At 50.5% G+C, this 14,178-nt stretch overlaps 4 protein-coding genes across 4 annotated transcripts; 1 reads left to right on the top strand and 3 right to left on the bottom strand.

The window, feature by feature from the left end:
• Positions 1-2,483: 2,483 nt before the first annotated feature.
• Positions 2,484-3,313, top strand: N7481_000336 (Clr5 domain-containing protein; the record flags this gene model as incomplete). Its single annotated transcript, XM_057259555.1, has 3 exons — positions 2,484-2,695; positions 2,859-3,097; positions 3,153-3,313. The coding sequence occupies 3 exons, from the start codon at positions 2,484-2,486 to the stop codon at positions 3,311-3,313; spliced, it is 612 nt and encodes a 203-aa protein (XP_057127387.1).
• Positions 3,314-4,397: 1,084 nt separating this feature from the next.
• N7481_000335 (MFS transporter) lies at positions 4,398-6,709 on the bottom strand (the record flags this gene model as incomplete). The annotated part of the gene is made up of 4 exons (XM_057259554.1): positions 4,398-4,692; positions 4,718-5,586; positions 5,837-6,115; positions 6,362-6,709. The coding sequence occupies 4 exons, from the start codon at positions 6,707-6,709 to the stop codon at positions 4,398-4,400; spliced, it is 1,791 nt and encodes a 596-aa protein (XP_057127386.1).
• A 1,211-nt stretch (positions 6,710-7,920) lies between these two features.
• pex13 (peroxin PEX13) lies at positions 7,921-9,467 on the bottom strand (the record flags this gene model as incomplete). Its single annotated transcript, XM_057259553.1, has 3 exons — positions 7,921-8,705; positions 8,786-9,301; positions 9,416-9,467. 3 exons carry the CDS (start codon positions 9,465-9,467, stop codon positions 7,921-7,923), a joined length of 1,353 nt encoding a protein of 450 aa, XP_057127385.1.
• A 692-nt stretch (positions 9,468-10,159) lies between these two features.
• Positions 10,160-12,184, bottom strand: N7481_000333 (ER oxidoreductin; the record flags this gene model as incomplete). The annotated part of the gene is made up of 3 exons (XM_057259552.1): positions 10,160-10,295; positions 10,392-12,010; positions 12,074-12,184. The coding sequence occupies 3 exons, from the start codon at positions 12,182-12,184 to the stop codon at positions 10,160-10,162; spliced, it is 1,866 nt and encodes a 621-aa protein (XP_057127384.1).
• Between the last annotated feature and the right edge of the window lie 1,994 nt (positions 12,185-14,178).

Raw genomic sequence — 14,178 nt, 5'->3', positions numbered from 1 at the left:
CTCATGGCGGGTCAAAGGAATCCACTTCTGATATGGTGCTGCAGTCTCGTTGCGCGCCGCCACGACTCCCTTCTGATCCGGTCTGCGCGCTACATCCTAGTACCTGCATGCGATCCGAGCCGGTGAACGGTGGTCCGTGGGGCGTATGGCCACGGTCGCGGCAGATATCTCCGCCGCCCAGGTTCGGCGTTTGAAGTGTGGGCCTGAGCTCGAGCCAGCTCCACGCGGAACTGGCCTGCCGTATGGTTCTTTTCGCTCGGACTCCCGTTCTGGCCCCTTTCCCCCTTCGGCCTGGAACCTCGTTTTTGCCTCAGTCCGTGCTGGCAAGCCGTCGTCAATGCTGCTCAGGATGTGAAAGAGTCCACTTTGAGCCCACTCTAGGAGGGGCCGGAGTCCACATCGAATCCACTCGGATACCGTTTCTTGTCGGGTGCATAAGTACTAAACAAACTAAATGAAGAGGAGGAGCACTGGCAACAGGACCGCGCGCCCCGCATTTCGCCTCGAACCTCAGATCGATACCTGTTCGAGGAAGGGCGCTTCGGAGCCTGCATGCAGGAGGGACGGTGCCCGATTGTTCAGTCTCGTACTTGTGTCCTGTGCCTCACTCTCTCCTCATTTGCCACGTACTTTTCAAACAATACTTCCAGACGCCTCGACCAGTACATGAGCCAGGGCCAAGTGTACCTCCGTATAGACAAGATCGATCTCCCTTGTAATACATACATACACCATTGACGCAGTCCCTTCGTACTTTGTTCGTCTCCCTCGGGGACTGGGGGGGTTGTCCTCCCCGACCGTGTCGATCAATGCAGCCATCGATGCCTTGCCACCTGACACACTGATCGCGTTCTAGATATTGGCATCCGGGCTAGGGATGTTGTTCACTTCTTTGTACTCTGTACTCGGTGCCCAGGCGGAGTACGTCGAGGCCTTTCCATTCGAAAGTACCGATCTTTTCCAGTTACTATCCCCGAAATACGATGGCACCACCCATGGACTTACTGCGCATGTACTTTGTACCTCTCGCGGTGTACATTACAAAAGGACGAATAATTCCAAATGCGATCGTAATCCTCGCCTCTTTGTTTCATCTCACTTTTTTTTTTACCCATTATTATTTTCTCACCCCCTCTCCCCTTTGATTCTACACTCCTACTCCCACGTCAGACGCATGAGTCAGGACCCACGAGAGGTCTGAGTTTCGGCCGGATATGGTCAAGGGCCCAATGGGTTCAGAGACCAAAGCGCAAGGAATGCGAGGACTGAGACTCGCCCCTTGAATGGGGGAGGAGTGACACATTGCCCATCCTGGGTCACTCTGCCTTTTGCGCGTCTATTTTTGCAACATTCTGGGGAGGGGATGACACTGTCTAACGGCGAGGCATGTCTAACGGTTTCCCCCCCCCCCCACACCTTGCGTCCACGAGGCAACTTGACAACTTGACAAAAATGGCAAAAATGCGTGGGATGCAAGACCACCACTGACCAGCAAAACAAAAATATATTAATAATCCCAGGTATCATACAGCTTGCGCTGTAACAATACGAAATGGAGTGGCTTGTTGACCCAAAATGCCGGGAAGTTGAGTGAGTCCAAACAAAGGCTGTCACGAGTCTCGGGCCGCTCCCGGTCCATCCTGGATCCATGGTCGAAGTGTCCGGGGTATTGAACTAGTATCAAGGATACTAGTATCAAGTACGGACTATCCTGGTCTATATTGCCTTAGGGCAATTCATGCATCTATTCACGAATTGGTATCGCCATGAAAGAAAAGAGAGGAGAGGAGCTCATGCTCACCCGGGGATCTCCAGGACCTCCTTTGTCCCATCATGCCAAATATCCAATCAACGATCCCAACCCACCCGGCCTCCAGTCTCCTGTGGGCCAGGCAGCGGAAAATGCATCCCATTTGCGGCCAGTGCACTGCATGTAATAGTTCGGTTAGGCTGCGCAGTAGTGCAAAAGTACCTCAGCTCCACCGAGAAAGGCAATAGCCTCCAGCGAATAAGCCCATTTACTTTCAACCAGGCTAGAGCCCGGCCGGAGATCTCTCCCAGCATCCCGTACCGTTGGCGATCATGACAGTGACAGTGCACCTGGAGCCCCCCTCCCCATCGCCTCCATCCTTCTCGCTCGCTGATTTGCCCGGGGAAGCCAGGGGTCGTGCGTCCGCCGCAGCTCGCCGCAAAGAGAAATCGAGAGATTCCTTGGCCGATACTCAAGTTGCCTGGTGATCCATTCTTCATTACTGGCTTCTTTTTTTTTCCATTTTCCCTTTTTTATTATTATTAAGAAAACCATTTTATTCTCTCGCTTTTCTCGCTCAGCTAATGGGTTTTTATTGCTTCCGGTAGCCCTTTTGATTTGTATTATTTTTGCTTTGCTTTCTTTTCTCTTCCCCTCCTCGCCCTGTCCCTCTCCTTCTGTCGACCTCGCTCACATCGGCTCTTCGCCTCCCACGCTCTTGCCCCATGGCAAGATGGATCCTTTCCCCCCGCCATCGTCCATGACGCTCTCACCGCAATCGCCAACTCCGGCTCCGAATCCCACCACCTCATCAATTTTTCGGCCCCGCCGATCCGACGATTGGCACGAGTATCGCGACATTATTGAGCAGCTCTACCGCAATGACCAACTGAAGCTGCGCGATGTAAAGCGCATTATGGAGCGTGATTATAAATTCCAGGCCTCGTATGTTTGATATCAGATTTTCTTTCTATTATTGTTCCTATTTTGTCCCTCATTCACTTCCATCGATCTGTATCTGCAACTCGGGATTCTATTTTCGAGTAGCCTGGTACAGGTCGATTATACCTACTGCCTCTGCCAACCCGTGAAATTAACAAAATCCCAGAGAAAAACAATACAAAGATCGCCTTGCTGCCTGGCACGTTCGCAAGAATATCAAAGCTAAAGAGGTCCACCTTATGATTCGGAAACAGCAAAAACGTGCCGCGAGGGGCAAGCAGACGGCTTTTCGGGTGAACGGACAAGAGGTTGACAACAAACGCATTGCTCGTTTTCAGCGTCGCTACGGCGATAGTTGGAGCGAAGAGAAGGACAGGGATATTCAGCAGATGAGCCCGGAACCCAGTACGCCGATCTCTTATCATAATTCTTCCCGTATAGATGTCTAATATCATCGCAGCAACCCCGTCCGACATGACTTGCTATACTCCAGAACCCGCCGACGAGGCCGCCACGCCGATATCACCACCAGAGATCCAGTCTCCATCGCGTGAGCCCTCATCTTACCCTCTTAGCTACGGTAAGTACCATCATTTTGCGTCTGCCTCTGCATTGAGGTGACACCCACGGTCATGCATTACACTCGCTTGTCCATATTGAACCCCGCTAATCTAAACAGACCCCAATCATATTGACTCCATCCCCGACCTCATCATAGATGACGACTCGCCATTCCCAATGAGCATGCATCATAATCCAACTCGACGAGCGTATCATCATCATCAACCCGAATCATTAGTGCACTCGCCCCATACCCAGACTCAACACCCACACTCTCCGCACGCACCACACCCACATGCACATCATCCGCATCCGCACTCACTTCCGCCTCCTCATCTACCACACCCCCAGCACACTGTCATGCCTGCCACTGCAGGGTCTATGCCGCCAATCCAAACCGTGGTGCCCGCGATTCCACTGCAACCCGCCGCAGCCCCTGGACCGGCGTCTTCACATCGAGACTTTATGAACGCAGGGGGTATCGTGCCACCCTCTGCAAATATAGTCCATACGAACGAGTGGGATCGTCTTGATAATTTCCAGACACGGCTCGAGCTGCTAAACACCCGTCTAAATGATTCCATGTCAAGGTGGAATCGGGATCAAGATCCAAATGAGGTCCCTCACCACCCTCATCATGAAGGACTCGGGCTATAATCGGTTTCTTTATTCCCTATCCTTCTCTTCCTTTTCTTCTCTCTTCTCTCTGTGCTATGTAACTGGATTACCTCTTCACTATTTTTTTCCTCCTCCCCTCTACTACACCTCCCTCCTGTCTCATCTCTTGCCTCTTCCCTTCCTCCTATCCCCTTTCCCTGTCTCTCCCTATGGTATCAATCTCGCGGTTTCTTAGGAGCGTGCTCTTTTATTCGTCCAAGTATACATGCATCAGTCAGGGAGAGCGAGAAAAATCATAGCAAGGCGTTTCTTCATGACGGGTCGTTTCGTTTCGTTTCGTTTCCATCGGGACTTTTTAGATCGGGCTTGTGCTTGTCCCTGTTTACCTTCGACCTGATCATGATGGCCTAGGGTTCTTCTAACCTTCATTTCATTGTTTATATATTACATTTCACCCACACACATTTCAAGACGTCAACAGCAAATTTTATAGAAAATGCATTCATCTCAACAATCCCCAGCGCGGCTATTGAGTCCGAGTCGCACGATTGTGAATTTGAATCCGGTCATCATCACCACCTCCTTCACCACTCTGTACCAACACACCAAGACGAACTTGACCTCGAACCCTTTCACCACCGGCACTCTCCTCATCCTCCTTCGAATTCTCATCCCCCTTCTTCTCCTCAACCACCCTCCTCCACCCCCATCCACCACCCCAACCAACCCAACCCTCCTCCTGCGGCCCTCTACACCCTCCCAAAACAATCGCCAACCCTGCAAATCCCACCGCAGCAACCTCAGTCACCACCCACCCAAATCTAACAAAAAGCATCGGCCCCAAACTCGTCCCAAGAATATTCCCCCCCGAAAAGAAACAATACAAACGCCGTATTCACCCTACTCCTCGCACCAGGGGCAGACTCATAAATCGTAACCCGACAAGCCGTCAACGCAACCTGTTGTCCTAAATCAAGTAAAATGCACTGAATAATTGGTCCAGCGATATTTCCCCGGGGCCTGCTGTCGAAGTTGGCGTTCGTGTTGGTGTCGCTGCCAACAATCCCAACAAGCGCACCAACCAAACAAAACAAAACCCCAACGAGCGCCGAAACAAGCGGGACAGACCTCTCAAGAACAAGACGCGAGTACACCGGCCCAAATGCCATGGGGAGTATACCCACGACGGCGAATAAACCAATTACAAGCGTGGAGTAGGAGTATGGTTCGGCCGAGAGGAGGAATGTCAGCGTCGTCCAGAAGGATGTGTATGGTACTGAGAAGCAGAAGCCCATCAGAGAGGCTTGGATTAGAGTTGGATTGCTGATGAAGAGGGTAATGATACTCCATAGTATCGATGGGTATAGCATGAGTCTTTTCTGGAAGGTATTTTTCCTTTTCTTCGAAGATCCACTTGTATCTTGTGCCGTTGATGTCGGAGCTAAATCTGACGCTGACGCTAATGCTGGCGGGGTTTTGGTGATATTCATAGTAGCAGGATAATCCGGCATGAAAGCCCACAACATAATCGTGATACAAACCTGCAGACCCAGCGCGAGCCAGTATATATTTCGCCAGGATGTATATTGTGATATTATTCCTGCCAGGACGCGGGCGATTAGTAGGCCGAGAAGTAAGCCTGATGAGACAAGGGATATGGCTGTTGCGCGGTGTGAGGGCGGGGCGATGTCGCCGATTAGAGGGAGCATTATTTGCTGTGGAGATACCATGGTGGTTAGTATCAAGGGTAGTATGCTTCTGCTCCGTCTGCTAAGGTCTCTTCCTGGGCTATTTCATGTTCATGGTTGGCCCTGTTCAATTTATGTCTTGGATGTTCGACTCGGAGTCTTCCAAGTCCTTCTTCTGCGCCTACTAGTAGGTACTTAAATACCCACTACCTAGCACCGCTTTAATTTATAGAGTAGGGACTCTGATCCGAAAGAAATAAATGCCTCTAGTACATACCGGCGTAACAGTCGAAACAGCAGCAACAAAACTAAGCGCAACAAAGCACTCAAAGCTATCCGTCAAACAGAGTCCCAACCAAACAACCGCCGTAAAGCTCGTCAGGAGTAAAGTGAATGGTCTTCTTCGGACAAGATCGCCTAGCGGGCAGAGGAAAACTAGGCCTACGGCGTAACCTGCCTGCATGACTGTTGGAATTTGCGTGACGCGTTCGTAGGGGACGGTGAAGTCGGATGCGAGGAGGGTTAGGAGGGGGGTGTTGTAGTAGAGGTTTGCGACCTTTTTTTGATCAAGAGGAGGAAATGGTTAGTGGTTCCTGGTCTGGGGATGATGGGTTCAAGTTCAAGTTGTTTCAACTTGATTTTTTGGGGAATGGAGGTATATCATGTACTATTAGTTTCGGATCCGCATCCAAAAATACCGATGTAAGTCGGGAAACCCTGGCAGGGACTCGAAAAGATGTAAAGACCAGAGCAAAATCAAACCAGCTAGGTAATAAAAATGGAATCTTGAATAAGAACTCACCGTAAATGTCGTCGCAAATCCAAACAAAACCGTCAACGCCCAGCTGAATTTTACCGGATTCGATGGATCCCAGCGACATCGGTGCGGTGTGTAAGTGACCAGAGACCAGATCCTGTACAGCAGGGAATTGGGACACAATTGTGCTGATCTTGCGATAGACTCGGATTTGGATTCGGACTCAGGTGCGAATTCGAAGCAAGGTAACTCCGTGTCCTCTTTGCCTTGTTTTTGTTCTTGCGAGTGCTGTGATCTCTCTTTCTGCGTGGGAGCAGAAGTAGAGACTTGGGCACCGATATCGAGTTGCGTTTCATTTGGGAGGTTGTTTTCCTCGGCTGGGGGGCAGGACATGCCAGTGGTGGGTTTATTCAAAATTTTGAGCTTATACTTGTATTGGATTTTTCTTTCTCTGTTACTGTACCCTGTTCCCGACTATCACGATCCTGCATGTGACGGGGAAGAGGGCGAGGGGGTGGAGGGCAGGGGAGAAGTAAACGGGAAGCAAGAAAAAATTCGAACTGGTAAAAGTGAAAGAAAAGTGACAATTTTTAGAGCCGGAAAAAAACAAGGCTTGCATTAAGAAAGTTTGATAAGCATAGGCTAGCTCGTTAATCCTTGTCGATGGTGGTATTCATAGAGGAACCTGACCTCGTGTATACTAACTAGTACTAACGCAATTTTGCGAAAGTCGCTTCAGGATTCTGGCCCCAATCCAATGTACTGTAGTATTCACCAAGCATTGCCGGGGACAGCCCTTTCTATCATGATCTTAATACGACTGGTGTTTAGTCTTTAGTGTTGTTGCAAAAGTTTGAAACAACCTACGATATTGACCGCCCTGATCTCTGCCTTTTCAAGGGGAACAAGTAGCTACCTAAGATAGATTAGATTGGCCAATTTATTCAATCTTAGTAGCTACTAGTCTGCGATCAGAAGGCGGTCCATAATGGTGGGCAATAGGTGATTGCAAACTTTTGCAACACCACTGTAGAGCTACGCTGTCAATTAAAGGAATAGGAACTTGAATCAAATAAATCAATATGCACGTGCATTGCACTGGTAGATACTAAATACAATACAGAGTCATGGAAATCGCTAAACCCAGTCCAACCCCGTCCGGAGATAACCAGAGAAGAAAAGAAAAGAAAAGGAAAATAAGTGGTGAAAAGATAAAAAAGAAAAGAGGTGAGCAGATGACATATCCCCCGCTCCCAAGGGAAATTGTGGGTAAGAAGGAAGCGGGGAATTTGTCAAGGCGGAGGAAATGTGAGCCTCGTCCGCTTATGCGACGTGGGACAAGATCAGAATCAGATCGTTGGGTGTGATATCACTTATAAGATCGGAGGGAGAATCCTGAAGGATCCAGCCAAATCCATGGATTCAGTCCCAAATGAGGTGGAGGAGGGGGAGGGGTGTCAAAAAGAGAAAGAAAAGTTCAACCGTAAAGATTCCGACAGGCTTTTTCTGCGTTTCATCGCGTCGAAAAATCAATTCCGGTCCCAGTCCGGTGCGTGCAGTCTAGTCCAGTCCAGTCTAGCCATAAATCTATAAGACTCTCAAGTTCAAGAATAGAAGGTGCTCTTTTGGAAGCTCTCAGGCGAGATATCGCCCATCTTCCCCTTCAGCTCGGGAGGCTGATCAGGCTTGGACAGAGCAGACAGACTCTGAGTTCGCTCAGGAGCACCATTGGCCGGAGAAGCGAGAGCACCCGCGTCAGGACCCTCGATGGCCGCCTGATTAGGACGGCGCTGGATAGTCTCCAGGTACGGGCCGGGGAGATATCCGACGCCACCATCACGAGCACGGCAGCGCCACCACTCGGAAGCATTACCCATAGGATCAGACTTGCTGAGGACGGCGACGATATCGCCCTTCTTCACGGCGAGATCGATGCCGTTGCTCTCCTGTGTTTTGGGAGAGTAATCGTAGAGCACGCGGCAGAAGTCTAGCTTCGTGGGGTCGAGCGAGGCTGCGGAGCCGGGCTCGCCGTTCGGTCCGACGAGTTGTTGGCGGCGGCGAGCTTCTTCTTCTTGGGAGCGGGCAAGTGCTTTGATGAGTTTGCCCATTAGGTAGGGGAGGCCGAAGACGGCTACGAGGAACATGAAGAAGGGTTTCTTGGAGGGTTTGGCTGGGGCGGGTGAGCCGTCGGGGAGACTGGCGGCGGATGAGCGACCGCCCATAAAAGCTGCGAATGCCCCAGGTGTGAGGGCTGTTGCGTCGGCTGGGGGTGGTCGGCCGGTGAGTTTCGCGATGAGGGTGCGGAACCAGCGGATTATGGTGAAGATTCCCAGGGCTGAGCCGAGGGTGTTGCGCAGGTTGCCGAATTGCTCGGCGACCGAGACCATTGCTGAGACATTGTTAGTACAATGATGTCTTGGAAAGATGATAAATGGGATGATGATGGCAGGGGTGTTGTTCGAAACTCACCAAAGAATGAACTGTGCGTGGCCATGTAGGTGCTCTCGAGCATCTGGGCGAATCCGCCAAAGGCACCGACGATGCTCTCGATCATGTGGAAGGTGGCCTGGGTGCTTTGGCTGAAGGAGTTGGTCAAGCTGTTGGGGTCATTGGGATCCTGCCCAGGCATGCCCCCGTACATCCCTCCCATACCTCCCATACCGCCGTACATGCCTCCTCCCATGCCGCCGTAGCCGCCGTACATGGAGCCCATGCTTCCCATAGAGCCGAAGCGGGAGTAGGGAGAGGAGTAGCCGCCCATACCACCCATGCCACCCATGCCGCCATATCCTCCGTAACCGGTGGATCCTAAGCGGGAGGCGCCATATGGGGAGTAGTTGGAGGCAGTGTTGTTGACGACCGAGTTGAGAGTGTTGGGGCGGGAGGGGAGGTCGGGGACGGAGGTGGCTGAAGTTGCGGGGTTTGCCGCGGAGGAAGTCATCGCGGTGGCCGCTGGACTGGGTGTGGTTGTGGTTAATGAGTTTCCTGGACTGTTGTTAGCTCGAGGTCAAGCAGTCGATGAGTGGACGAGTTGAAGGGTGAAGGCCGAGGGACAACAGTAATAGTCACCGTCACGGGTATCAAAAGACTCAGACTTACCGGTTGCAGCGCCTGCTCTCTCCCACGGTTTAGGTGGCGACACCGACGCCATGATAGGACTTAGCGACCTTGCATTAGGTCTGGGTTAAAGAGGGGAGGGGGAAGGCGTAGAGGTGGATGGTAGAAGGTAGATGGTGGAAGGTGGAGAATGGAGACTGGAGAAAAGATGGGGGAAGAGTGAAATCGGTCGCATGTGGCCGGCAGTGGAGAAACCGAGGATGTCGGCGTTGTCCGTGTTGTGCTGAGAGATACGCAGGTGGCGACAGTGGAGCATAGTACAAAGTATACTAGTATAGTATACTTATTCTTGATTTTATGGTACTAAGGAGAAGAAAAGTATTCTTTAATTATCTTTAATTACTTCCTTCTACTTTTCTATCCCTATTGTGCCCAGGTGGGCAGCCCTTTGCTTATCTACCGTGGCCGATCTCGGCGTCGGTGTCCGAGGCGGGAAACATCCGAGGCAAGTATAAGTATACAATATACGAGTACAGAGTATACAAGTATCTTTTAGGGGCCAGGTACTATATATATCCTTGGAACTTAAAGTAGCCAATACCTAGGTACAACAGTATACTGGTACTTCTACAAATGGTACACCATCGAGTAAACAGCCATTTCTACAGCTCATCTAACTCTATACAATAAACTTCAAGTTGAACCAAGGTGATCCACCCAACGCCATATGCTATATACAATCATGCAATCCCATTACAACGCCAATCCCAATGCATTGGCAATGCCTCAGAGCTCTTGTTGGTGCGGGTTAGAGACAACATTCGGGTCTGACGGCGCCTGCAACCCCCATTCACGCGGAGGTACGGCCACTCCAAGCCAGTAATACCACAGACGCTGCGCTTCCATACAACCGATTTCATACCTAAAAAGAAAACACTCATATTAGTCTCAAGAAATCATTTTTGCCCGCGAGACACGGATACAGATACAGATATAGGGGAGAAAAGGTGAAACTTACAAAGTTCGCGGAAGATCGGCCCACGCGCGTAGCACGTACCACGTCGTGTCCCGTACCATCTGCCACTCGGTCATGATATCGTCCATAGTCGTCGCGTCCGGTTCACGAGGAGGTCGAACCCAGGGGTATCGGTGATCGGGACCCGGTTCATCGGGCCCGTGGTAGTATTGCACATTCTCCGATTCATAGTACAAGATACCACTTCCGTCGTGCCTCAATTTGACGTGTTTAGGATCGCTGGAGAACTGTTTCACCTTGGCTGCCTTGGGCGTGGACGGGGCGGCGAAATGTTGAGGGAAGGCATTGTCATTACCGGCTTCGATGGCTTCTTCGAAACTGCGCGCTGCGGCGATACTGTGCGAGATGCGGCCGAGAGTGTTGACGAGGGAGACGAGTTCGGTTCGGCGGAGAGGCGGGTTCTCGCCGTTCTTCGTCTCGTCGTACTCGAATAGTACCTTTAGTGCGGTTCCGTAGCCGTTTACTTGGAGTTTGCCCCAGAGTCGGCACTTGTCGCACCCCACGCAGTCCATTAGTCGACTGACATTACGGAAGCGGTTGCGGAAGTCTTCCTTCAATCCATCGGCGCTGGCGTCCTGGAACATGAGGTTCTCGTCGAAGATTTGAGGGGGTCGGGAGAGGATCTCGGTCAGCTCGCTGACGCGCTCCTTGGTGTCGAGTTGCTGGGTCGGGTCGCTGGTGCAGAAGGTGTAGTCTTGAAGATGCTTGCGGAGCTTGGCGACGGCGCGCGACACCAGGGCGTAGTTAAAGTACATGTTGGAGATACGTTCCGGATGCTCGTGGAGGCGTTCTTTGAAGCATTGCATGTTGGGTTGCCACTTGCCAGTCGTCTGGTTGAGGTAGTCCCAGCAGAGGTGGGTAGAGATAGAAGCATGCATACCGCTGATAAGACGGTGGAAAACACGCTTCTCCAAACACTCATTGTCCAACGGAAGTCCGTCCAATCGAGCCGACTCCTTCTGCAGCACATTGCGGAAATCCGAGAACGCCTGCAGTCCGCCGCCGCCCATCGGCACGCTCAGCGACTGCTGCTCGGCCAATTCCTCGGCATCGTGCTTCACAAAACAGTTCTCGCGGTAGATCGCGTTCCAGACCTGGTGTGCGCCTTCTCCGGAGTATCCGGTGAATCGCTCCGGGTTGTCGACGAGACTCACGTAGTCGCCTTTACCGGCCGATCCCTCGTCCTCGGGAACGCAGAAGTCTCGCTCATCGCATTCATCGTCGTACTCGACCACGCAACTTTCCCCGACACCCTCGCCGAGAGTTCCTTGGAGAGGACGCTCTTTCGGCCGCTCGGCTTGCACCTTGCGGGGTGGGTGTTTCGCCTTGGGGCCTTCTAATTTACTCAATTCTTCGGCTCGCCACGTCAGCGGAATATCTTCTTCGGATTCGATTGTGTTGACGGAGCAGGCGATGTTGCCGCACATGCTATTGGCATCGGACCAAAAGGGGCATTCTTTGTTGAATAGATTGAGACGGTAGTAGGAGAAGAAATCGGTTTCTTGTGTGATTGATTGGAGTAGGGTGTAGACTTCGTCATTGAGTTTGTTGATGGTACCGTAGGAGACACACGCGTCGGTGACCATGGCCAAGGGGTCAATCTAGTACAGCGGAATCGTCAGTCACTGAGAATTGTAGGAAAAGGGAATCTGGGGCAAATTTACCGCGCATTTCATAGTGTCCAGCGCGCCGGAGTCATGGCTGCTGGTGTCGGCATCGGCGAGGCTCCCAAGGGCAAACACTGCCGCGTAGAGCAGCCTGGCAGCTCCGCGCATCTTGTCGGTGGTTACGACGGCCGTAAAGAGAGTGCTATCGTCACAGAGGGTAATGGTGACAGTGGAGGACGAGCAATGCAGGGGAAAGATAAAGATTGCAAGGTGGCGTAAAAGTTGGAGAAATCTCCAACGCTCGGTAGGACAGATCGAAAGATGGGAAAGGAAGGACCACCTAGTTAGCGCGACAGCATGTCCAGAATATCGATAATCAAAAATGGAACTTGAAAGCAAAAAAAGCCAACAGTGATGAAATGCAGGGACGCCAAAGTATAAAGTGAGCAAGTGGAAGTGGACAGGACAGTCTGGCCTCGGTGGCGATCGGCCGATCGAGTGCCAAGAAATGCGTGGGCTGACAAACACGAAGATGAGCAGTTGGATTAACGTACGGAATACTCGGAATTCATCAGGAGAGAGATCATACGAGTGGAAAGAATTGTTGCATAAATATGCTAGTACTAGGAGTATACTAGTACTGGCAAATAGTAATTAATCGGATAGTTGTGGTACTTCAAGTTGTTACTTGTACTACTACTAGTAGTACTGACCACCCGGGGCAGCCGTCGGATATAACGACGATCGCTCGGAGATAAGCTAACTAACTAAACATACTACTACTCCATCATTATCCCATATACTCTTAGTACTATTTATGTTCAAGTTCAGTTACAAGGTTGTCTAGCCATTGGGTAGTTATGAGTAATCCGAACTTGAAGATATAGTACTACTAGCAGTACTACTACTAGTAGTATTTGCTTCAATTATATATAGATTCAAGAAAAAAGACCATTTCGCACCGAAATAAAGTCAACCCTGAACAACCTTGGGATAAGACACAAAACACCAAACCAACTTGCAATTGAACCAGATAATTTGAAAATGAACTCCAGACTTCAAGTTCTCAACGGGAAGAGAACAGGCGTATTGAATACCAGCAGACCTCGGGGTTTTTAGTCCCAGGTCTTCTGTCACATCCTTTATCATCGGGAATCACATTTTCTGCACCATTTGGCTGACCCATTTCCCGCCCATGGCGTCAATTGGTGAAAATAAAAGCGGCTACAAATCAAAAAGATGGTTCATCAGGTGCTTGCTTGAATGTTGAAGGGGGAAAATAACTCCCAACTTTAAGTTGGCCCCGAATCACTATGTGTGCCCTCTTTGCTAGAAACATTTAATCTGGACTATTTATCTTTTCTGCAGGTGCGGGGTTTTGGGGCTAAATGCGGCTGAAATGCCCAGCACGGAGTTTTACACCTCACTTGGGCATCTAACGTTCTGTACCATAACTAGCACTCGTTCGTTTTTCACGAGAGTTTAATATTTTTCTGAAAGCTCATCCAATGATTTTCCGAAAAAGCCCTACCACTAGAGTTTAGGCTTCTGCGTAGATTACTACAAGACTTTTGGAGGGCACAGTTTGCGCCTTGGTTTCTTGGAACCATGCAAGGATAGAACCGAAGCGCTTGTGGCCTTTCCTCGACGATACCTTGACATAGCCCCAGCTCTGCGGCACTGAATTGGGATTTATTAGCTATCATGGAAGTTCGAAACTTCGATTCTGCTGTTAGCTGTAACTTGATGTCATTGTTCCCAATGGTAGACCCCATTCGTAGCACACGATCTCTAAACCGGTAAAGAGTCTCCTGCAAATTCCATAGTTAGGACCAGAAGCGACGCTACCAGTCGGTTCTATTTCAGAGATTGATTAGAAGGCAAGTAACGTGTTCCAAAATGGGGGCTTTAAAGCTTAGGTAGGAAGATGGTGGTATATTTGTCATTAGGAAATTGCGTGATATACTAGTAGTTTACAGCCGGACTGAGCCCCCCCAAAAGATAGGGCTGAACCGTTGAGTACTTTGGTAATAGCCGCATAGAAAGCTTCCTCTGAAACTCTATGTCCATTCATAACAATACAGAAATTGCATTACCTAAATCCTGGCTCAGAGCTCCGACTCCGAAAGTGCCCCACGTTTCACGGCTTCGGAAAACAAGCA

This window comes from Penicillium waksmanii (assembly GCF_028829765.1).
Source record: "Penicillium waksmanii strain IBT 27052 chromosome Unknown utg000001l:1.0-4852451.0:1.0-4856178.0, whole genome shotgun sequence".
NCBI classification, from domain to species: Eukaryota; Fungi; Ascomycota; class Eurotiomycetes; order Eurotiales; family Aspergillaceae; genus Penicillium; species Penicillium waksmanii.
The sequence above is the reverse complement of the archived record's forward strand: the minus strand, read 5'-3'. Positions and strand labels throughout refer to the sequence as shown.